The sequence below is a fragment of the Spermophilus citellus genome (assembly GCF_964194105.1).
Source record: "Spermophilus citellus genome assembly, chromosome: 13".
In the NCBI taxonomy this organism is placed as follows: domain Eukaryota; kingdom Metazoa; phylum Chordata; class Mammalia; order Rodentia; family Sciuridae; genus Spermophilus; species Spermophilus citellus.
In genome coordinates this window covers 2792965-2817412 of record NC_138193.1, presented here as the reverse complement: position 1 = coordinate 2817412, position 24448 = coordinate 2792965, and the positions used below count along the sequence as shown (strand labels likewise).

At 36.9% G+C, this 24448-nt stretch overlaps 1 protein-coding gene across 7 annotated transcripts in view; it reads right to left on the bottom strand.

Annotated features, from left to right (window-relative positions):
• Window positions 1-24055, bottom strand: part of LOC308633047 (E3 SUMO-protein ligase RanBP2) — a 64874-nt gene extending 40819 nt beyond the window's left edge. For 2 of the 7 annotated variants that reach the window (XM_081265491.1, XM_081265494.1), the window contains exons 1-8: window positions 23791-23990; window positions 9713-9777; window positions 8067-8178; window positions 7496-7648; window positions 5202-5432; window positions 4524-4669; window positions 2278-2470; window positions 537-624 (exon numbers count right to left, since the gene is read on the bottom strand). In XM_081265491.1, the coding sequence (XP_081121617.1) occupies window positions 537-624; window positions 2278-2470; window positions 4524-4669; window positions 5202-5432; window positions 7496-7648; window positions 8067-8178; window positions 9713-9777; window positions 23791-23862 (1060 nt within the window). In that variant the 5' untranslated portion in view covers window positions 23863-23990. Of the gene's footprint in view, window positions 1-536; window positions 625-2277; window positions 2471-4523; window positions 4670-5201; window positions 5433-7495; window positions 7649-8066; window positions 8179-9712; window positions 9781-15558; window positions 15604-23790 lie in introns of all 7 variants that reach the window. The other 5 variants (XM_081265495.1, XM_081265492.1, XM_081265490.1 and 2 more) reach the window with 5 other exon arrangements.
• Window positions 24056-24448: the final 393 nt, after the last annotated feature.

The window sequence follows — 24448 nt, the reverse complement described above, 5'->3', positions numbered from 1 at the left end:
AATAAAATACAAAATAGGGCTGGGGATTTGGCTCAGTGGTCAAGTCCCCTGAGTTCAATCCCCAGTACCCCCCTCCAAAAAAAGATACAGATCCGTATCTTCATGTTTACATCCCCTAAAGCAATATTTTATAAGCAGCTGGCATTAAATGTCTAGCAAATGAATAATCACACTTAATCCCTACACTTATTATCCTTATATGGCAAAAAGAAACAAGTAAAATTATGACAAATTGTCTCCTGAACACAAATAACATATGATGTACCCTAATTTCTTTTTAAAGTTAAATCAGTTAAAGCATTACTATTAGCCAGGCATGGGGTGCACGCCTATAATCTCAGCGGCTTAGGAGGCTGAGGCAGCAGGATCGAGTTCAAAGCCAGTCTCAACAACAGCAAGGCACTAAGCAGCTTAGTGAGACTCTGTCTCTAAATAAAATACAAAATAGGGCTGTGGATATGGCTCAGTGGTTGAGTGCCCCTGAGTTCAATCCCCAGGACCAAAACAAAACAAAAAACACACATTATTATTATTACCTGATTGGCTGAGACGATCATGGGCCATCATTTCCAGTAAATTCTGTCCAGTTTCTCCTTTTATTAATTTAATCTTTGGTCTCGGGACCTGGTGAATTAAAAATCTTATTTCAATGGTACTTGTATTCCAAATAGTTAGATGTTCCTTTCTATTATACTATACGTTTTTTGATAATGAACAAACAATTAATAGGTAGAATTCACTGAAAAACATGGCAAAAAACTGAGAACAAGGGGTTTGGGGATGTGGCTCAAGTGGTAGCACGCTCGCCTGGCATGCGTGAGGTAATGGGTTCGTTTCTCAGCACCACATAAAAATAAAAAAAAGATACTGTGTCCACCTAAAACTAAAAAATAAATATTTTTTAAAAAAACTGAGAACAAGGAATTTATAATCAGTAAGAGATACAAAGAGAGCTTCTAGAAAATTTCTAATAAAAGCACATTCAAGTCAGGCACAGTGGTGCAGCCTGTAATCCCAGAGGTTTAGGAGGCAAGGTAGAAAGACTGAAAGTTCAAAGACCATCTCAGCAACTTAGCAAGGCCCTAAGCAACTTAGTGAGACCCTATCTCAAAATAATATAAAAAAGGCTGGGCTGGGGATGTGGCTCAATGGTTAAGTGCACCTAGGTTGAATCCCCAGTACCAAAAATAGAAATAAATGAACTTTGAATATTTATATATATTAGCAAACCTCAACATTTTCATACTCATTTTCAGTACTTAATACATTCCTCATGAATCTAAAAGCTTCTATTAAGTAGTACGTAACAGTGTAAGTATCAACCACATTTTATAAAAAGATCTATATATTAATTATAACATGAACTAAAGGAACCTTCTCTAGAAACTAATCTTTTTTCTCCCCTAAGCAAACAATAATAATCATCCTCTCATGCTAACCATCATTTTTTAAAAACATTTTTCAGTTGTCTATAGACCTTTATTTTATTTATTTATTTTCACGTGGTGCTGAGGATGGAACCCAGTGCCTCACATATGCTAGGCAAGCGCTCTACCACTGAGCTATAACCCCAGGCCCCTAACCATCATTTTTATAAACCAGATTTAATGCTTTTTTGGAAAGACTAATTATTCCTTTTCATTTCAGAGTAAAAGAGCTCATTAAAGAAAACATTAAAATGAGAAAAGAATGTTGGGAAAGGGATTTTAGCCAGCATCCCATCATCTAAAAATATAAGGCATATTTCCTTCCTTTCTTGTTCTAGGTATAACAAAAAGTTTCATGTTTCCAAAGATAAATAAATACAGTATTATATATCATATATACTTGTTATATAAGTTATATTTTATGTCTACATTTTTCAATTAACATGTTAAGACGATAATCACAACCTTTTATCATACCTTAATCATATCCCCAAATTTGCTAACTTGTTGGTTCTTTGTTATTTGTATCTTTTGATATAAAAATTTACCCATATCTGAAATTGTGCCTTTATTATATGTTCTCAGAAATGGCAGAGTAAAAGGATCAAACTCTTCAAACTGGTCTTTGAGTAAACCACAGAAAAGTAGACTGTCAACAGCAATGTGTCAACATCACCTGATTCACCAAGCTCACCAGTAATATGTGTACCTTGTTATTTTCAATCTATCAAACAAATTTTCATTTTAACTTTGATTTTACAAGTATGTTCAAATATTTTCATTAGGGCACAACTCCATATGGAAATGTCAATTATTTTTTGCCAGACTCAGAAAACTGGAAAAAACTTACCTGAAATGCTATGAGATAGCACAATGCTGCCAGCTCAGAGAGAGCTCGCCATTGTACATCACTATGCTGACCCATCTTCAAAAGCAGAGAACCAGCATGCATGTAGAAATGTCCTTTCATTTCTAAGAAAGTAACTGACAGTTCATCATTTCCACCTACAGAGGATTTCACAGACTGAAGAGCACTATCAAACCTGCAATATTAAAATTTAAACAGTAGTCCATACCTACTGAATTGTGAATAATTATTTTCATTTTTAATTCAAAATAAATTTAATAAGTTTGTCAAGCCTCATCTTCCCCAGACTCCTAATAATCCTTATTCTCTATTTTATAAGTTATGAAGTATCTAATGCTTATTTTTATGCTGCATATTTCCTATACTTTAAAAGTTCAACCTCTAGAATGACATCTATTCCAAAACAGTTATTTTCTGACCTACAATTATTGAAAAACACAAATCAAATAAGATTAGTGATAACAGGTATTTCATAATAAACCAGGATAAAGTTGGGAAATTTATTTTTTAATAAAAATGTTTTTTCTTGATCTATATGGTTTCATTATTTAATTCAAAGTTGAAATTTCTCAAATTAGACATGCCATTTTCAAATTATGGTACACAGGATATAGCTCAGTTGGTAGAGTGCCTGCCTTGAATGCACAAGGCCCTGGGTTCAATCCCCAGCAATACAAAACAACAAAAAAGTGTGTCTCAAATTATAGTAACTGACAGACATTTGAATATCAATGCCATTACTGTATTAGATAACTAGACTTAAATAAATTATATTTCTTATCATTTGTAATCTATATCCTGATTAATGTTTCTAAAGACTAAATGCTCCTCAGAATCTTCAATTTGTAAGAAAAGCAATAGCACACACTTAAAGGTAGAGCATAATTTTAAAGTAATTTATAATAAGGAAATCAGGCAATAGGGATTTCTTCTAACAAGTAAAGTCTAGGAATTTCTACAGGTTCTCAAAGATCCCTTCATAGAAGCCACGTGGTTAAACTTACTTTTTAAATTATACTAAGAATTTCTTGTCTTTTTCACTCTCATTTTCTCATGTTATGTATAGCTGAGTTTTCCAAAGCTTAACAGATTGAATGACAAAGTTTATGAGAATCTACCTGTGTACCATAAAGCCATACATTTTCAGAGGTTACAAAAATGCAAAACAATTAGCACTCTTCTCACTACTTTGTTTGTTCTCAGCTTTAATTTCTAATGATAAACACTGATAGAAATAAACTGAAGATCTTTGGGAGTCCCTGAAGGATGTTAAAAGGAACTAGTGGGGCTGGGGATGTGGTTCAAATAGTAGCGCACTCTCCTTGCATATATGAGGCACTGGGTTTGATCCTCAGCACCACATAAAAATAAAATAAAGATATTGTGTCCACCTAAAAATAAAAAATAAATAAAAGGAACTCGTGGCCAGGTGCAAGCCTGTAATCCCAGCGGCTTGAGAGGCTAAGATAGGATGATCCGAGTTCAAAGCCACTTTCAGTAACTTAGTGAGACCCTGTCTTAAAATAAAAAATTTAAAAAGGAGGGCTGGGGTTGTGGCTCAGTGGTAGAGCACTTGCCTAGCATGTGTAAGGCACTGGATTCGATTCTCAGCACCACAAATATATGAATAAAATAAAAGTCCATCAATGTCTAAAAAAAATTTTTTTAAAAAGGGCCAGGTATGTGGCTCAGTGATTAAGGGTCCCAGGGTTCAATCCCTAACATAAAAAATAATAATAATAAAGTCCCATTTATACAAAATAAAATGTAGTAAATCAGTTAGAACATTCATTTTAAGGCTTGACTCTTTATGCCAAAACTGAATAAGGCTAGTTTTAATCAAAACTGAACTATAAGAATTCTCTAAAAATCAAAGTCAGCCCAGTTATTTGGGAAGCTAAAGGGAAGATTCAATTTTGAGGTCAACATGAGCAACTTAGCAAAAACTTGATTCAAAATTAAAAAGTGCTCAGGATGTAGTTCAGTGTACAGCATTTGCCTAGCATGTATGACGCCCCAGTATGGCAAAAATAAATAAAAGTTATACACAACTAATTATCCCCATAAATGATGTCAAAATAATTTTCCCTCCAAGTGTTACAATGTATTAACTCTAATTCCTGCGTACATCATAGAAATTATGATGCTATAAATAAGTTTAGACTAATGGAACAATTACTACAAAAATAAAGTCTAATTATGCTGAAATAGTCTCAAAGTCAATGTACCTTTCCAGTAATTCTCTACTTTCTTGAACATCTCTGGTGGAAAGTGTAAGTAGCATAAGGTTAGCATAAGCCAGAAGTAAGTCTTTATTGGTCGCTCGCCAGTCATTTTTATCAGATTCCAAACACTGTAAAGACTCCAGATATTCCTATTTTGTAGGAAGAATAATATAGTGTAATTCACAAATCTTTATCAAATTTTAAGAAATTGACCATAATTTATTCTCACAAATTCCTTGGCACATTCCTATCACATTTCTGAAAATATATTGCTTCTTAAACCTATCTTATATATCAAAATGCAAACAATGTATTTGTCATATTTATTCCAGTATAAATTGAAATGATCAAGTATACATTCAATTTTATAGTTGACCTACATAAATTAAAGAAATTTAAGTGCTAAAAGGCGATGTTTAAAGTACAAAGAAATATATGCTGTCTGTATAGAAGTGTAGAGCCAGGCACAGTGGCACATGCCTGTAATTTTAGCTATTCAGGCAGCTGAGGCCGTGGGACTGGAAAGTGGAGGCAACTTGGCAAGACCCGGTCCAAAGCTTTTTGAAAAAGGAAGTGAAGAAGGGACGCCCGGGGATGTAGTTCAGAAGAACCCTCCTGAGTTTAATCCCTAGTACCACAAAAAGTAAAAAAAAAAATGTAGAGACTTATGTTTTCACATACCGTAAGGGTCTGCACCACACACAAATTCCAGTCTAAACTTGAACGCAAAGCTATGTTCCTCTCTGCCTCATGACAGTGGGCCACAGCATCCTTCAATCTTTTATTTGATCGATACAGCTCCACTAGTCGTATATTCACATGGACATCATCAGGTCTTGTATAAAGTTCTGACTGAATCAAGTCAAAAAGTTTATTCCATCCATCTTCACCTTTACAATCTAAAAGCTGTTCCTATTTGGGGGGAGAAAAAAATTAATTCCAAGTAACAGCTGTGTGATTTTTAACAAGTCATAAGACATGCACAACATTCTATTGTTACTGGTTTCCAGGTGCTATCAAAACTACCATCCTATACCTTATGAGTCCCTTCAAAGAATTGCTCCCAGAAGCTAAAACTTGAGAACTATATAGACAGAAACATTCAGAATTGCCACAGTAACTGTGGTTGCCTGTGCTAAAATGAGAATACTAAGACTAAACTGCCTCATATTGCTATACAACTCAGCCACCAGGAGGAGCCTAGGCCTCCTCAGTGGATCCCCACCCTTGTCTTCAAACCACTCTGTACCTCCTAGCCTGAGTCAAGCACTTATTCTCTATCTTCATCATCTTCTCAAAGCCCTGCTTCACCTCAAGGCCTTAATTATTCAGAATACCATGTCAAAACATCCCCTAACATCTCTCTGCCATAACAGCTTTCTCTCCTAGCCTACTCACTCTCCACTGCCACCTTCAAATCATACCCCATCCCACAATTTTTGTAATAATTCATTTGGGGCAACCAAAATAAACTACGCTTCATCCCTAACAACTGTAATTGACATTAGCAATTGAAAGATATACAAGATACACAGTAGTTAGCTCCTCAGTTCTTTAATCACCTCACATCCAATGACAGTGTTCTTCATTTCAACTTCAACCATTCATTTGCCATTGATATAGGTCCTCTAAACCTGTATTCTGTTCATACTATTGAGGCCATTCCCTTTCTTATTCTTCCACCTCCCTGGGGACCCATGCATTCTCACTGTCACATATATATTCCTTAGCCATGTGAGAAACTCCCTTCAGTACACTGATATCATCAAGTTTAAATTATCCATACACACACACACACACACACACACACACACACACAGTTTACTTGTCTATAATAAGCTAAAATGCAATAACCCTTAGTATTCATTATTACTACTTTCTTATAAACCCCTTTAACTAAGTCCCTTTATCTTTCCTTAGAGAAATCCTACCAACTGTTCACTCTGTATCTACAGACTACAAGTTGACAACTGGGTGTATGAAATATGGAACTCGGGTAATCTGATTTCAATCTTAAACATCAAATGGGTACGACATAGAACAAAATACTATTTTACCTCTAAAGACTCATTTTCTCCGTTCCCTAAATAGATCACTTTGAATCTCAACTTTCCTACATCTTCTTTCAGCTCTCATTTTCAACTAAGGACCTCAATTTATCCTTCACTGAGAAAACATGAAGCAATCATATGTAAATTCCATTTTACCTAACCTAATCTCCTCCCTGTTCCCTCTACTTAGCAAAAACCAAGCCCTCCATTAATTCATCTCCTCCATCAATCTCTGGATGGTTTTCAAACTTGTACTCAGTCTCTCCATAATTGCCAAAAGTAAACAAATGAGAAACAAACAAACCCAAACCCTGGCAATTGATTATATGTTTAAAAATATACAAATATATAAATATATATATACATATTTACATATTTTTTACATAACCGTATTAATCACTGTGAAATCAATTTCAAAATAAAGTTTTAAAAATTCTATTAAAAACGTGTTACGTGGGGCATAGTGGTGCACACCTGTAATCCCAGTAGCTCAGGGGGCTGAGACAGGAAGATTGCTAGTTCAAAGCCAGCCTCAGCAACTTAGCGAGGTACTAAGCAACGTAGTGAGACCCTGTCTCTAAATAAATAAAATACAAAATTGGGTTGGGGATGTGGCTCATGGTGGAGTGGCCGAGTTCAACTCCCGATACCAAAAAAACAAAACAAAACAAAACTTGAAAAATCTCTAAAATATTAATATTCCAGAAAGGTAAATGTGATTATCACTTGTAATGCATAACAGTGCCTAATAAGAGAGTAGATGCTAAGGTTTTAAAAAATGATTCTTTTTAAATAAAATTTTTTTTACATACATCCTCCTCATTTCAAGGTTTGCTATTAAAAAGTAATTTAAACTCCAAATATTAGACATGTTTTTGCCTTAGTTTTCTCCTTTTACATATTTTGATTGGCTTAATTTTATACCTTTAACTTATAAATTGCAGGACTTCCTGGGAAAAGTTTAGCTGCTCTTTCAACCCAGTATTTTGCTCTTCCATCAGTAACATCATTTTTACAAAGTAATTCTGCAATCTTCAACACAAGATCTTTTTGTGTTGGATTTAATTCCACTGAACGCTGATATAAGAAAAGAAACAATACATTAGTAAATAATGAATTATATGTATGTGTCATAAAAACATTAAAAAAGTTATCATTACATTCATTTAAATTTTTATTCCTAGATGACAACATGTTATTTCAAAGTCAATAAAATTAAAAGTGGCCTGGATATTTATGGAAATTAATCAAACAAAAAGTATGCTTTTATCAAGCAAATTTAAAAAACACATCACCAAAACATCATCTCTGACCATGCCAAAACTAAAATTTATAGATGTTAAATTAGTGTACTTTTAGCCAAAATAATTTTAAAGCTATTCCAAGATGGTAGGTACTATTGTATCAATTCTTATTTTCATGACATCCATAAAATATCTATGAATTATTCATAATATAAATTAGGCATCACGAAGTTTGGCTATACTATAATTACCTTATAACATTCAACAGCTTTGTCTGTGTTTTCTTCAGCTTCATAGAGAAGACCCAAAAATCTGTGAGCTTTGGGATCCCTCTCTTGCACATTAATATATGTAGATATGTATCTGTTTTAAGATAGTAACACAAAAATATAAAAGTAAATAATCTCTAGATTTTTAAACTTAACATTTGTACTTAAGTGACAACTGAAGAATAAGTACATTTTAAACAAAAACAATAATTAAACTATTTTATTGTTAGTCAATTACTGACTCCGATTATTTACTCAAAGTGGAACATGCAGATAACTCAGAAGTATTCACATAAATAAATACTGAAAACAAACATATAGAGTTGACAAAATATTCATGTTATCATTGAATACCACATATGCCAAATGTTTTTTCTAGTGACTCCTACACATAAAAAATGAACAAATTGGGGGCCAGGGTTGTAGCTCAGTGGTAGAATGCTTGCTTCCCACACATGAGGCCCTGGGTTCAATCCTTAGCACTCATTAAAAAATAAATGAATAAAAATAAAGATATTGTGTCCATCCACAACTAAAAATGAACAAATTGGGGCTGGGGTTGTGGCTCAATGGTAGAGTGTGTGCCTTGCACATGTAAGGCACTGGGTTCAATCCTCAGCACCACATAAAAATAAATAAAGGTATTGTGTTCATCTACAACTAAAAAAATATTTATAAAAATGAAAAAAATAAAATGAACAAATTGCTTTTTCTTCTTATCACATTTTGGTAACACACTGAAGAGTTCTACATATTAATAAGTCAATATAATGATAATTTTTAAAGTTATCACGATAATATTTAACAACTACTACCAAACAACTAAGAAAATATATGTATCCTATAAACTAATAAAAAAACTAAGAGAATGTATGTACCTATAAACATGAAAATAATTTCTACTATACTCAGCTAAAACTGAACAGAAGAAAATTATCAACTATATTACCAAAGAGAAATAATTTCCATTTCTTAAATCAAGTTTAAAAGTAAGTATCTTCCAGGTTTCAGTAACAGTGTTACCATGAAAATTAAACCAACATGAAAACTAAGAGGATAAAGTCTCATATTAATAAGGAACAAGGGTTAATAGCCCCAATGCTGATACTACCATCTTCCTTTCTTATCAGCATTCTCTTCCCATCAATGCTTAACTAGCCTGCCCCCCAACTTCCTGGTTCCAGTTGCTCCACATTAGGAAATCAGAATCACAAAGTTTCTTTCACTATGGGTGGAAGAGTGTCTCAGAACACCACCTGAGTCAATTAAAGATCTTTTACACAAGCTCCTTTCCTGCTCTGTAATCAGAGTTTAATTTTGTATTCATTGCTGTTTTCCAACCAATTAAATACCAGCTATTTAACCAGGAAAAAAATAAAGACATTGACATGGTCCTCTTTTATTCTAACTCAAGACAAATTTTTAGAAAAGTATTTTAAGCCCAATGAATTCTTATCCTAGATATAAACAGGAGGTATTCTAGGCTCAAATGAGTGATGAATCTTCTTGTGGGAAACACCTAGATAAAAATATTGTGTTTACTAGTAGTTCTTCCTATTTCAAACCACATGAAGCATTAAGGCACTGATATTTGAAAACTAAGGTATGTTCTACAGTTTGGTACTTACTTTTTAGCAAGATCATATTCTTTAGCTTCGTAGTACAGCTTCGCAAAATAGAATCCTTTCATTGACTTCTAAAAAAAATTGAGTTGTTTTACTTTTCATATTTTTAATTTATTTTTTATTAGTTCTAATTACATGACATGACAACAGAAAGCTTTTCAATTCATTGTACACAAATGGAGCACAACTTTTCAATTCTCTGGTTGTACACAATGTAGAGTCACGCCACATGTGGAGTCATACATGTACCTAGGGTAATGATCACCTCATTCCACCATCTTTCCTTCCTCTCTGCTCCCTCCCCATCCCTCCCTCCCCTTGACCTAATCAAAGTACCTCCATTCTCCCCACAGCACCCCCCACATTATGGATCAACATCCATTTATCAGAGAGAACATTCAGCCTTTTGGTTTTTGGGGATTGGCTTCCTCGCTTAGCATGATACTCTCCAACTCCATCCATTTACCTGGAAATGCCATAATTTTATTTTCTTTTAATGCTGAGTAATATTCCATTATGTATATAACCACAGTTTCTTTACCCATTCATCTATTGAAGGGCATCTAGGTTGGTTCCAGTTTAGCTATTGTGAATTGTGCTTACTTTTCATATTTTTAAATATTGCACAATTTTTTCATAAGGCCAAATTTGCTCTCACAAGGTTAACATTATTTTTCTTCATATAAAAAGTTTTAAAAATTTCTTGATTTAAGAAATGGAAATTAATTTCCATTACTTAGCAAACAAGCGCTTGCCTAATATGCCTGAAGTCCTAGCTTCAAACCCCAGTACCACACCAGAAGAAGAAAAAGGAAAAAAAAAAAGGATCATATCAACCTTAGAAACCTTAGGAAAATGAGTACCTAGGCACCCTTCAGAAACTAACCTTGCTAGGGAAGGAGACCTATACCAGAAACCACTTTTTCTACCATGTGTAATGCTCTAGGGAGAATAAGCAAATATTTCAGGTCCACTAAAGCACTAGAAAGGCTCTGGTCCATAGACTATTCTCTTAAGTATTTTATACTCAAGGAATCAAAAAGGCAGAAATAAAAATTGAATTTCTCGGGTCCACACCCTGGCTCTTTATTACCATAAACTCCAAAGTCTGGAATGCAGGTACACACACAATTATTTATGTTCTAGCCATATGTGATAAAGAGTACTCAACTGTCACACATCTTACTGTTTAAGACTATAAAGGCCAAGGGGAAAAAATGAAAAAAAAAAAAGTAGTCTACAGAATAACATGATTATAAGTGTATGTTTTTAGTAGACATATATGAAACTACTAATTACTTCTGAATTACAAAATTACATTTAAGAACTTTTTTGTAGTTTTCTACAAGAAACTCCTATTACTCAAAATAGGTGTTGACACAGTATGATTTCTGTCCAGTGCTCCCAATGTCAAATAAAAAAATGATGAAGGCAATTAAATGGTAGGATAACTGATTCTTTTTCATCTAATTAGAGAAGCAAAATATTTCCTTTGTAAATTCCTACCTAATCTTTAAAGTCAATAAATACCTTTTCTAGAGGGTGTCATTAAAATTAATCAGTAATGAGGTTAAAATTCCAAAATGAATAAACTCACTGAACTGAGATACTACATGTAAGTACAAACCCGAAACTTGCTAGCTTTGGCATCTACTTGAATTCTTACCATTTGACCTGGTCTTTTCTAGGAAAAACTGCATTTTTTTTTAGGAAAACAAAAATAGAAATATAGTCTAAGTTTCTTAAAATTTAGAACTTGTTCACAGGGCCTACAATTCACTAGGCACTGATACAAGCACCAAGGAATTAGCAGAAAACAATAAGCCTCTGTCTTCATGATGCTTATATTTTAGGTGACAAATAAATATATGGAAGAGAGAAGTGCTACATTATTTTATCAATTTACAATATTTTACATTTTAAGAATCCAAAATCAGTTGGTAGATTGCTTGTCTCATACCCACAAGGCCCTGATTCAATCCTCAGCAGCGCGCGCGCACACACACAAAAAAGAATCCAAAATCAGTATTCATTTCACAAATCACAGATGTTCTAACATTATGCCCATTTAGTTGGCAATGTTTGTTCTTAGTTGATAATAATGATGAAGCATAAACAATGGCATCTAAAATACTAAAAGAGACCTTAAGATTTTCAGGAACTGTCTCATTGAACTGACATTAGATCACAAACTTGAATAAAGCACAGAAATAGTTGTACCAGGCTAAGTAAGCAGCAGTTGAACAATTAAATTAACCCCCATTATTTATTATATGATCTGTTTCTATCTTTCCTTCTTAAAAAATATGCAGTATAACACTCTTAAGTTACACCATGTTTGGGAAATATTTTCAAGAAACCATGCTATCCTTCTGTTAGTGGTTGTTCCTCTCCAACTCCTTCAGTCTTACTCTCCCTACACTGACTGCCCCAAGGAGTTGGTCCTAAGTAAGTCCTCTTCCTCTTAGGAAATCTTATTTGTGACATATGGTGGGTCCGATCTATGACTACTGCCTCAATGTACTTTGGGTTCTAAACTCATATGCAAAATACAAAGACTATATCTATGGCTGTATCTCTACACACACACACACACACACACACACACACCCCAATCCACCCACTTTTCTACATTTCCACTGCTACTACCAAACTACTACTTTTTAAGGCTAATTGTCCTGTTCCCCTCCACATGTTCTTCCTCCCATCAAATTCAGTCTCCAGAGGTGGTATCATTTTAAAACACAAGACTGACTACACTACTCCTTACTTTCCATTACATTTTGAAAATACCCAAAATTTCTTTCTTTTCCTCCCCTTCCCCACCCCCAGCACAAAAGGCACACACACAACATGGTACCTGCCTACCTCTTCAACTACACTTCTCTATCCGTTGCATATTATAGTTCAGCCAGTGACTAAAACCAAGATGTCATCTCTCCAACTAGTATAGCACCAGGAGTCTTTATTTAAAACAAACACCAACAGTAGGTACTGACATAATGTGAATTCTGTCCAATACTCTCAATGTCCTGGTGAAGAAATTCAACTTAAGTAAGCAAATAGCAAAGTATTATCCTCTAAAAGTAACTAAATGTCTCATCAAATGTCCTAATGAAACAAGAGCTCAGGGAATGGGCTTCAGAGAAAATGGCTGGGGGAAAAAGAAAAAAAATCATTTTGGGTGTGATTGTAATTTGGCATAAGGAAGAATTATGACAGGTTTAGAGTGAATACAAAGCCCCAAGGTCACCTGCACATACCTTACCTTTCTCCCTGCACAGGGGGAGATAAGGTTGGGTCCAGTGTGCCTGCCCAAAGGGCAACACAGGTGTCTAAGTCAAGCTCAGGAAAGAGAGAAAACTCTGGGGTAGCAGAAGGTTTAAGAGTCACTTTATCTTGATTTTTCAGCATAAATACAGACAATGAAAAGTGGAGCCTCCCAATCATTTTGACCTTTTTGGATTAAAGTAAGAGGTGTCAAAACAGTTACAACTGATTCTGGGCAGCCAAATATTTTCACTTTTTGGTCGTTCCTAATTTACCTATCTTGGACTGTCTGCTCACTACAGCTGAGTCTAACTTCATGAAACAGGTTAGTTTTATCAGCTGCTGATGGGTGGATTCTTTCCATCTAATCCTTCACAGTTCAAGAGGAACTACAGGTGAGACATCTGGTGTATGAACTACTGAATCAAAATTAACATCAGTGGGTTCTGGCTGAATGCTTCTAAGAATTCCACCTCCATAGAACAACACAGCACATGGTGGAGCATTCATTTGAATTTTGATAGTTGCCTTCCTATTCCCTTCTCTCACTAGCATAGGTCCCCCTCATTGTTATTTACCACATTTTCCTGAACTATTTCCTTCACAGAGTTGAATCAAGTCAATCATTTTATAATCTTTATGAGTGTGTTTGTCTGTCTCTGAAAACTGTAGGGTCCACTAGGATATGAACCCTGTGGCTTGGTCACCACAATAGAACCTAGAACATTACCTGGCAAATGATAGATACTTAATATTTATTGGAATATACATAAAATTTATATAATCATGATTATTTCCTTCTGATAAATTCCTGGAAATTAGATAAATAATTTAAAGAATAAAAATTTGAAGTTTTTCCTATATTGTCAATTCTCCATAAAATTTAGATCAATTTACTCTCCCTTCTTAATATCGGATACCTAAGGAAGAACATGTATTCTTCAGAACTCTTTTTTTTAACATTTCTTTAATCTTTGCTAATTTTAGTGGGCAAAAGAAGTGCAACTGAGGCAACATGGCATTTCACTGATTACTAAGACATTTTTTATATGCAGAATAGATACTTACAGTATAAATTCTCTATTAATGTACTTTATTCATTCTGATTTTTTTTGTGGGGGGAGTACTAGGGATTGAACTCAGAGGCCCTCGACTACTAAGCCACATCCCCAGCCCTATTTTTTTATTTAGAGACAAGGTCTCACTGTGATGCTTAGAGTCGCGCTTTTGCCAGGCCTGGCTTTGAACTAGAGATCCTCCTGCCTCAGCCTCCTGAGCCCCCGGGATTACAGGCATGCACCACCGAGCCTACCTCATTCTCAATTTTAAGAAGGCATGGAGAAGATTATGTCACTGATTTTTTTGGGGGGGAGGGCAGGGGTGCTTAATCACTGAGCCCCCATCCCCAGCCCGTTTTTAAAAATATATTTTATTTATTAACAGGGTCTCATTGAGTTGCTCATGGCCTAACGAAGTTGCTGAAGCTGTCTTTGAACTCGTGATCCTCCTGCCTCAGCCTCCCAAGCTGATAGCCACTTGCTACTATAGCAAGAAAGATTATGGGGGTTGGTTTTTTTGTTTTGGTTTAGTATTTTATTTATGTATGTATTTTAAGTATGTATGTATGTATGTATGTATTTTAGTACCATATTGAACCCTGGGGCACTTAACCTACATCCCCACCTCAGCAGATTGTTTTTCTAATCATAAAACTTACTCAAGAGCCAGGCTCTGTGGCACGCCAAGAATCCCAGCAGCCTGGGAGGCTGAGGCACTAAGCAACTCAGTGAGACACTGTCTCTAAATAAAATACAAAACAGGAGGGCTGGGGCTGTACCTCAGTGGTAGAACGTTTTCCTTGCAGGTGTGAGGCAAGGATTCTCAGCACCACATAAAAATGAATAAACAAATAAAGATACTGTGTTCATCTACAACTAAAAAATATTTTTTAAAAAATACAAAACATGGCTGGGTATGTGGCTCAGTGGTTGAATGCCCCCGAGTTCAATATCCCTTATACCACCACCCCCCAAAAAAACCTAACTCAAGGATTTTTAAATACAAAGGCATAAAATAGACAAAAAGGCAGTTTAATATATTTAACACTTCCATAATCAAAAACCCTCAGAAAACTAAGGATAAAGGACAATGTCCTCAACATGATTAAAGCCATATGGAAACCCCATAGCTAACATTAAACTCAAAGGTGAAAGACTAAAAGCTCTTCCCATAAGATTGGGATTACAGAAAGGATGCCACTTTCAGTACTACCATTCTGACATTGTACTGCACTTCTAGCCATGGTAATTTGATAAGAAAGAAAAATAAATAAATAAATAAATGGCATGCAAATTAAAAGGGAAGAAGCAAACTATCTCTACTTGCAGAAGACTTAATCTAATAGAGAGAAAATTTCAGAATGTCCGTTAAAAAGTTAGTTGAGCTAACTTTTTTAACTTGGGCTGGCACAAGGTACGGATCAATGGTAAGAGTATTTGCCTAGAATGTGCAAGGCGAGACCAACAAAGTCAACTATGGTTTTTATATACCAGCAATGAACAATCAGAAAAAGTGATTACAAAGAGGGTGGGACATCCAGCTTCTAAGCAGGAACCTTCACAGAGCTAATGACAAAAGAACAAAATAAAAATGAGTGTTCTTAAGGTCAAGCATGGGGCTAGGGTTGTAGCTCGGTGGTAGAGTGCTAGCCTAGCACACGTGAGGCACTAGGTTCTATCCTCAGCACCACATAATACATAAATAAATAAAATAAAGGTATTGTGTCCACCTATGAAGGCCATCAGCAACTCAGAAAGAGTCTATCTACAAATTAAATATTAAAAGGGGCTGGGAATGTAGCTCAGTAGTTAAGCACCCCTGGGTTCAATCCCCAGTACCCCCACCCTCCCCCCCCAAAAAACACAGAAGGTCAAGTGTAAAGACTGGGGCCAAATTTCCACTGTGTGGAAGGAAGACAGGTCAAGCCATTGGATTCTCTTACACAAATGCCAACAAGAACAAAGGCATCACTTGGGGAGAGAAAGAGCTGATGAGAGTATTTGGAGAATCTCAAGAAGTACACCCCTGTAATAAAAATGATCTTTACTGGCATTAAGAAGATGGCAGAAGGGCCAGGATTGTGGCTCAGTGGTAGAGTACTTGCCTAGCATGTGTGAAGCACTGAGTTCAGTTCTCAGCAAAAGAAAGAAAGAAATAAAGGAAGGAAGACAGTAAGGTAGGTAGGCTGGTCGGTCCATCTTCAGGCAAAAAATAAAAATAAAAAAGGAAAAAAAAAAGAAAAGGTGGCAGAAAGGCAAACTTGGAAGCTTATCTCAAAAAAGCTCCTAACGAGCAATAGTCACTGCCTTACTGATTACAGAATAGTCTTTCTTTTGGCTTTTTAAAATTTTTTATCATAGTTTAACTGATCTCGTACACTAGAATTCAGCTTATGAACTGCTGACAAAATACTTTTGCTGGGTAGACCTAATTTATGTCTTGTGGTTAAATGAATATGAACTTGTCACAATTTTGGTAGTAGTTCCACTTCAGTAAATGCTATCACTGTTTCCCTAACAATATGACTGGATTTCATTAAAAATGTTCAACTTTTCACAAATATGGGGAATGCCACATCAAAACCCACTGGAGTTCAGATTTATATAACTGGTTACATAACTATGTTTAAATATAGGGGAAATCCCTTCTGTCCAAGAACCAAGCAAGATTCACCTGTTTTCACTGGCCTGATAAACATAAGGTAGCAATGTTTATATTCTTGGTTTTAACATTCCAATTAACTAAAATTCCCTGTTTTTAAAATGCTACCTTTTACTTGTTGAAAGGCATTTTAGTGTGGATGTGTAACATTTAAAAAAAATGACACTTTTCATATTTTATAGATGATCTGTAAGGGTCAATATTTGTTTAAAATATTTTTTTAGTTGTTGATGGACCTTTTTTAATTTATTTATATGTGGTGCTGAGAATTGAACCCCATGCCTCACACTTGCTAGGCAAGCACTCTACCACTAGGCTACAATGCCCCAGGCCAGGGTCAGATGTTTTAAATCAACATGACAAAATAGAATATCAAGTAAAACTTTACTTTTGTGACACCCTGGGTTTGATCACCAGCACTGTCAAAAAGAAAAACACATACACAATTACTTTTGAATCTAAATAAAGTCAGATATTAAAATTCAGGATTTTTGTTAAACAGCTATTCAAAAAGTTTACAACTACTATTATGTATGATTGGTGATACTTTTGCCAACTCTTCAGAATGACTACAAGCACTATCATCAGCACAAATTTGTAAAGTAAGATAATTAAAAACAAAATCAAACAAAAAAATTTAAAAAGCAATTCCATTTATAATAGCATCTAGAAGAATAAAGTATCAGAATAAATTCAATGAAGCAGGTAAAAACTTTGCACCCTGAAAAAAAGCATTACCTAAAAAAATTAAAGACTTAAATAGCCAGGCATGGTGGCACATACCTGTAATCCCAGTAGTCTCAGTTCAGAAGGCTGAGAATCCCAAATACAAACCAGCCTCAGTGGTAGAGTGCTTGCCTAGCATACAAAATTCACAATTCCCCTGGTTTGATACCCTGTACTGCAAAAGAGACTTTAAATAAATACAAAGACTTCTGTGTTCATAGATAGGAAGACCTAATATTTTCAAGATGTCAATATTATCCAAAGCAATCTACAGATTCAGTGCACTATCAAAATTCCAATTAAACTTTTTTTTTTTTTTTTGCAGAAACGAAAAAGCCAGTCTTCAAATTTATGTGGGATTATAAGGGGCCCCAAATAGTCAAACATTCTTGAAAAGAATAAAGCTGAGGAAACTCACCAATTTCAAAACTTAGCAACTAAAACAATGTAGTACTAGCATAGGAACAGATAGAACAGACTATAGAAATGGAATAAATCCATCATCTATAACCACTTGATTTTTGACAAGGGTTCAAGGCATTCGACAGAGTGAAGAACAGCTTCTTCAAAGTTGGTGACGATACAACTGGATTTCCACATGGGAAAGAATGAAGTTAAACCCTTACCTCACAGCATATACAAAAAGTAACTTAAAATGGATCAAGGATTTACAGAATATAAGGCTGAAAACCACCAAACTGAACAATTAAAATTGGTTAAAATGGCAAATTTTAGCATATAGTTGTCCTCTCCATTCCCACATTCAGATTCAACCAATCTTGGCTCAAAAATATTCCCCCAAAAGGCATCTGTACTAAACACGTACAGACTTTTTTTGTCTGTCATTATTCCTGAAATAACACAGCATAAATACTACTTATACAGCATTTACACTATATTAGGTATTGTTGGTTTAATATCCCTTATCTGAAATGCTTAGGACTAGAAGTGTTTTTATTTTTATTTTTCAATTTTCTGGAGTATTCACATATACATAATAAGATAACTTTGTGATAGGACCCAAATCTAAATACAAAATTCATTAGTACACCTGCATGTTGACTAAAACCCCACTACAAATTGGGTGTGTATAATTATTCACTTGTGGCAAAATGCCAGCATTTCAGAGTTTGGATTTTTAAATTAGGGATGCTCAACCTGCACAAGTAATCTAAGAGATTCCTTAGCTGGGCATAGGGATGCAGGCTTGTAATCCCAGCAGCTGGGAAGGCTGAGACAGGAGCATGGTGAGTTCAAAGTCAGCCTCAGCAAAAACGAGGCGCTAAGCAACTCAGTGAGACCCTATCTCTAAATAAAATATAAAATAGGGATAGGGATGTGGCTCAGTGGTCGAGTGCCCCTGAGTTCAATCCCTGGTACAAAAAAAAAGATGACTTGAAGTATGTTGGCAGATGTGCATACATTATATGCAAATATCATTTTGTTTTATATAAATAATTTCAAACTCCATGAATTTTGGTACCCAAGGAGGGTCCTGAACCAATTCCCTATGGAGAGATGACTGTATATATTTTCAAGAATTAAAAAATTAGTAATATAATATATACAAACCCACTGAAATATACATTTGCAATGGATGAACTGAGGCCCTAGGTTTGATTCCTAGGTAAGTTTTTTTTTTAATCTCTACTTTTATGTAAAAATAGTGACATTCAGAAACTTCAGTAAAACTGAAAAACTATGAACCAAGTTTATTCATTATTCTTAAGAAAAACTAAAGAAAATTTGTCAAGAACAGAACTGCAAGTAATCACAAATACTTTTAGGGAAAAAAAAGGGAATATACAAGAATTGGGTATACAGTGTCCCCTCCTCCCAGTGAATACATAAATTTAAAAGATAAAGGAAGTGTGATAAAAAACACCACCACAGTCAAAATGGCATCAGAGCTTGTTTCCCATTCTTGTAAATGTGAAGAGATTCTTATAGGGTATAATGTTAACACATAATAGAAAAATAATTCCATAACCTACTTTACTTTCAACTATCTTATTAAAGAGGACTACAGCATCTAAACAACTGTTATTAAAAAACTAATATATAGCTGGGCATGGTGGTACATGCCCCTAATCCCAGCAACTTGAATAAGAGGATCACAAATTCAAAGCCAGCCTCTTCAACTTAGCGAGGCCCTGTCTCAAAATTAAAAATGACTACTGTCATGTGTAATAACTAAAAAGAATCAATAAAATAAAATCATAAATAAAAAAATTGAAAAGGGCTAGGAATGTGGCTTAGGGTTAAGCACAAAAGGGCTTGGAATGTAGCTTAGGGTTAAGCACACCTGGTACGCCTCCCCCAAAAAATGATCTTTAGAAGAATATTATCTCCATTCTGCAACTTACTTCCCCTCTCTTATAGCACCCCCTCCAAATGGTTGCAACAAATGATTTTGTACTCAGTTTCAAAGGTTCACCTTTCTGTTAATGTAATAAAAACATCAGAGAGGTAAGAGAGAAAAAAATGATAAAAGAAATAATGTAACAAATGTTCCAGAACTGGAGAAAATAAGGACAATCTGTAAATTCTCAAGAACAAGAATTCCACCAAACTAGAACTATTACAAAATGGAACAATGCTCTCAACTAAGAAAAAAATTATTCTGAACCAAGATTTTGATAACCAAATTATTAAATCAAATTGGGTTTTTCAGATATACAATGTAAAAAAAAAAATGTGACTATGTTGTACCAAAACAAATAAAGTATTTTCAATTGGACCTGGAATACAAGAAACAGAAGGTCTAACACAAAAAAGAAGTGAAGGGAATTCCCAAGGTGATAGCAATGGAAAGTCCCAGGAGCACAGCTCTGTAGGAAGCAGAAAGGCAAATCAGACGAGGAGGAGCAATTAAGACTAGAGGTCTCTTTAAACTAGAAAAAAAATTAAAAAGTCGGGTGGCACAGGCCTGCAATCCCAGCAACTTGGGAGGCTAAAGCAGGTGGATTCAAATTCCAGGCCAGCCTCAGCAATTTGACAGGCCCTAAGCAACTCAGTGAGACCCTGTCTCAAAATCAAAAATAAAAAGTAGCTCAGTGGTGGGGCTTGGATTGTGGCTCAGAGGTAGTGCGCTCGCCTAACATGAGTGAGGAACTGGGTTCGATCCTCAGCACCACATAAATATAAAATAAAGATATTGTGTCCACCTATAACTAAAAAAATAAATATAAAAAAAAAAGTAGCTCAGTGGTAAAGTGCCTCTGGGTTCAATTCCCAGTACTCAAACAAATGAAAAAAAGGTTAGTACAGTGGCTATAATCCCAGCTACCCAGAAGGCTGAAACAGGAGGGATAGATTATGCCCAAGAGTTCAAGGCCAGCCAGCCCAGGCAACATGGAGAAAAATCCCTCAAAGAAAAAGATTTTTTAAAAAAACAGGAGGGGCTGGGGTTGTGGCTCAGCGGTAGAGAGCTCACCTCTCACAAGTGAGGCCCTGGGTTCGATCCTCAGCACCACATAAAAACAAATAAAAAAATAAAAGGTAATGTATTCAACTACAAAAAATAAATAAATAAATTGTTTTTTTTAATCTTTTTAAAATGAAATTGTGGGACAGGTGACCTGTTTGATCACACTTAAAAGAGTTTAAATTGCTGAGTTGGAATAAAGAATCTATACGATACATCATACACAAATGAAAAAAAATTAACTCCAGGAAAAATAAAACTATATAACAAGAGTAACTCAAATACAAAAATATTCAACTTATCATCACATAAATGCTAAATATTCATTTAGCCAAAAGCTGCAATAACAATACAGGCAAAAGGGGGGTGATCAAATGCCTATACTGGAGATGTACAACAGAATGCCAGTAAATAAGGAAGAGAGGATCAAGACATAAAAGTATACATGTATGTTACTCAAAAGTATGAAGTACAGCCGGGTGAGGTGGTGCATGCCTGTAATCCTAGTGGTGAGACTCAGGAGGATCACAAGTTCAAAACCAGCCTGAGCAAAAGCAAGGCACTAAGCAACTCAGTGAGACCCTATCTCTAAATAAAATACAAAATAGGGCTGGGGATGTGACTCAGTGGTCAAGTGCCCCTGAGTTCAATCCCAGGTACCCCACTGCCTGCCCCCCCAAAGTAAGTACAGATGTAAATGGTAGAAAAATAACTAAGAACTGTCCAGTAGCTTCTGAATCAGTAGAATGGGAAGCCAACTACACTGAATCTAACAAAACTAAACAGAAGCAATTTGGAAACAGAAAAACTATAGAAAGAATGACATTTTCAACAAGGACAAAGCAAAAAGGAGAGAAGGAAAATGACAAAATGAGCCCAGCATGGTGGCACATACCTTGGAATCCAGCAAAGCTGGAGGTCCACAAAACTGAGGGAAGCCTCTGCAACTTAGCAAGACCCAGAATCATAATAAAATGTAAAAAGGGTTGGGGACACAGCTCAGTAGTAAAGTGTCACTAGGTTCAATGGGAAGGAAGGAAGAAGGAAAGGAAAGAGGAGGGGAGGGAAGAAAGGAAGGAAAGTAAATTAGCAGGATGAACAAATTAAAGTACAAAGACTGGGAAGATATGAGATTACAGACACATCAACACACTCCAGAATTTGGACATCCTAGAAAGCATGGCCAGTTCAAAGATGGCCAGACTCTGCCAAATTGGAAGAAAAGAAGACATTAATCCCTTTCTATTCTTTTCAGCCATTGCCCTGGCCACAATCGCCCTTCCAAGCTATAGGAAGCACCCTGATTTGTCATTTCACTCAGAACTAACTTTAGAGAAGAGCTCCACATGTTTCAAAGTTACTCACTTAGCTAATCCATATTCCATTGAAACCCTCAGATTCTAAGATAAACGATTTCATCTTGTTTGAGGAAACACACATGACCAAAATAATACTCTCTTAAGTGTAAAAAAGGGGTGGCCATAATAATCAATTCTAAATATTTTGCCCCCACCCTACTTTATTTGATGGAAAAGCTACGTAGTTCAAAAACCATTCTAACTTCTGTTTAGTCCAGTGATTCTTAATCTATTAAGAATCCCAAGGAAGCTCTAAAATTGCTTCAATTTCAGGAGTTACAGAAACCCTCCCAATAAAGTTTAGTTTAATATAAACAAAGTTTAATCCTGCTGAGCCACCTATCTGGTATCTTAACCTCTGCAAGTCTCAAAACCCAATGGCTTGTTGGTTGTGAAAAACAAGCTCAGCGTAATTATGGTTAAAAACACACACACACACACACACAATTATGTTACTGTTATAACCATAATCATCCATAAGTTTCTTTAAAAAAATATTACTTATAGATATACTCTCATAGGTTCTTGCCCAAAACAGACCTTGAGTTAATGTCCCTTTAACAGTACTAAAAATAACTGAAGCTAACGTTTATTTAGTACTCAAGCACTGCCCTGAATGTTTAACATAGATCATCCTAATTCAATCAATGTCACCAGTCAATTTTATTGATGAAAAGTTTAACATGTCTCAAATTCCAATATAAATGGTAAAGGTGTGACCATTGAACCCCAAACTGACTCAAGATCCCGTGCACATCCACCTTTGATAGCTTTTTCTTTATTCTCCACATCCAATTACTAGTTTAGTTAAACCCAAAATGCATCTAACACATTACTGACCTTAAAAAAAGGAAAAATGCCATAAGAGCAAGTGTATGAAAAAGCTTAAAAAACCATTGAACGGTGATCTGTAAGAAATTTAAAGTTCCAGAGATTTCCCTTTAAAATTAAGGGGGGGGGTAAAGCAGTTCCCAAAGAGGTACGGGGGGGGGGGGGAGTGGAGAGGGAAAAGCGTTCACAAAAGCACAGCAATATAAGCCTCGAAATCAGGGGCCTTCCTGGGTGGTTTGCGCTGCGGGACTGCAAACATGACTGTTCCTGCTCTGGTCCGCCAGACGCCCACGATGTCACCCACTCTAGCGACGAAAGCCCACCGTGGAGCTGCGTCAGTTCTGACAGGCTCTCACCCTCCGCCGCAGGGTGTTCTGGAGACTGAAAGAGCCCGGCTGGAAGTGGCACCTGGAGCGCCAACTGGGGGCCGGCGGACGCCCCAACACCGGGGATGAGGCCGCGAGGGCCCAGGGAAGAACTGGCCCAGGCGGGCCCGCGAGTGAGGATGGTGGGGAGGAGGGCCACGAGGAAGAGGAAACACCGGCGCCCAGAGCCTCCAGCCCTCGACGCAGTTACTCCTCCCGCCTCCACCCTGAGCTCGAGAGCGCCACGCCGCCCACAGGAGCGCGCCAGCCGGCCGGCGCCTCCACGTTCGAAAAGCGCCAGGCAGCGGCGGCCGCCGGGAGCCATGACGCCGGCGCCGCGGCCGGGACCAGAAAAGGCCGCCGGTCTTCCCCGGACCCACTCACCTCTCGCGGCGACGGGGCGGAACCCTGCACGGAGGCGATATACCGCTCCACGTCGGCCTTGCTGCGCCTCATCGCGCCGCCGACCGGGCTCCCGGAGCGCGGGCAGGCCGACCCGAGGCCCCGCGGCAGTCGCTGTCTCCAGGAGCTCAGCGCCTGAAAACCCGTGACGCAGCGTCGTGGCCGGCGGAGGGGCCGGCCGGCGTGCGTGCGTCTGGCGCCAGTACTGTGCGCCACGCCGTCGACGGCGGCGTTCGCGGTGCGCCCGGCCGGCCCGCCGACCCCGCCTGCGACTCGGCGCGCCGGGCTTCCCAGGCTGGGGGGTGAAGGGTGGCTAGACCGCGGGCGCCCGGTGAGGCGGGGGAGGAAGGTCCCGCGCCACGAGGTACCTTTCTTCCTTCTGAAATCTTTAAAGTTCTGGATGCCGTGCGATACTGTATCGATAAGAAGCCGGCCGTTTGGGTCGAGCGTGAAAGGGCCTTTCTAGAAGCGGTGGGTCACATAGGGTGTGTCAGGGTGAGTGTGAAGCACGCCTTTCGAGGAGGTGAGAAACTTAAGAGTGAGTGACTAAAAGGTAGGGCACACCTGCTGTGTATTCGGACAGTGACATTGTGAGAGGCGTGTACGGTGCGTGGGGCATTTTAACAGCAGAACCATGGTA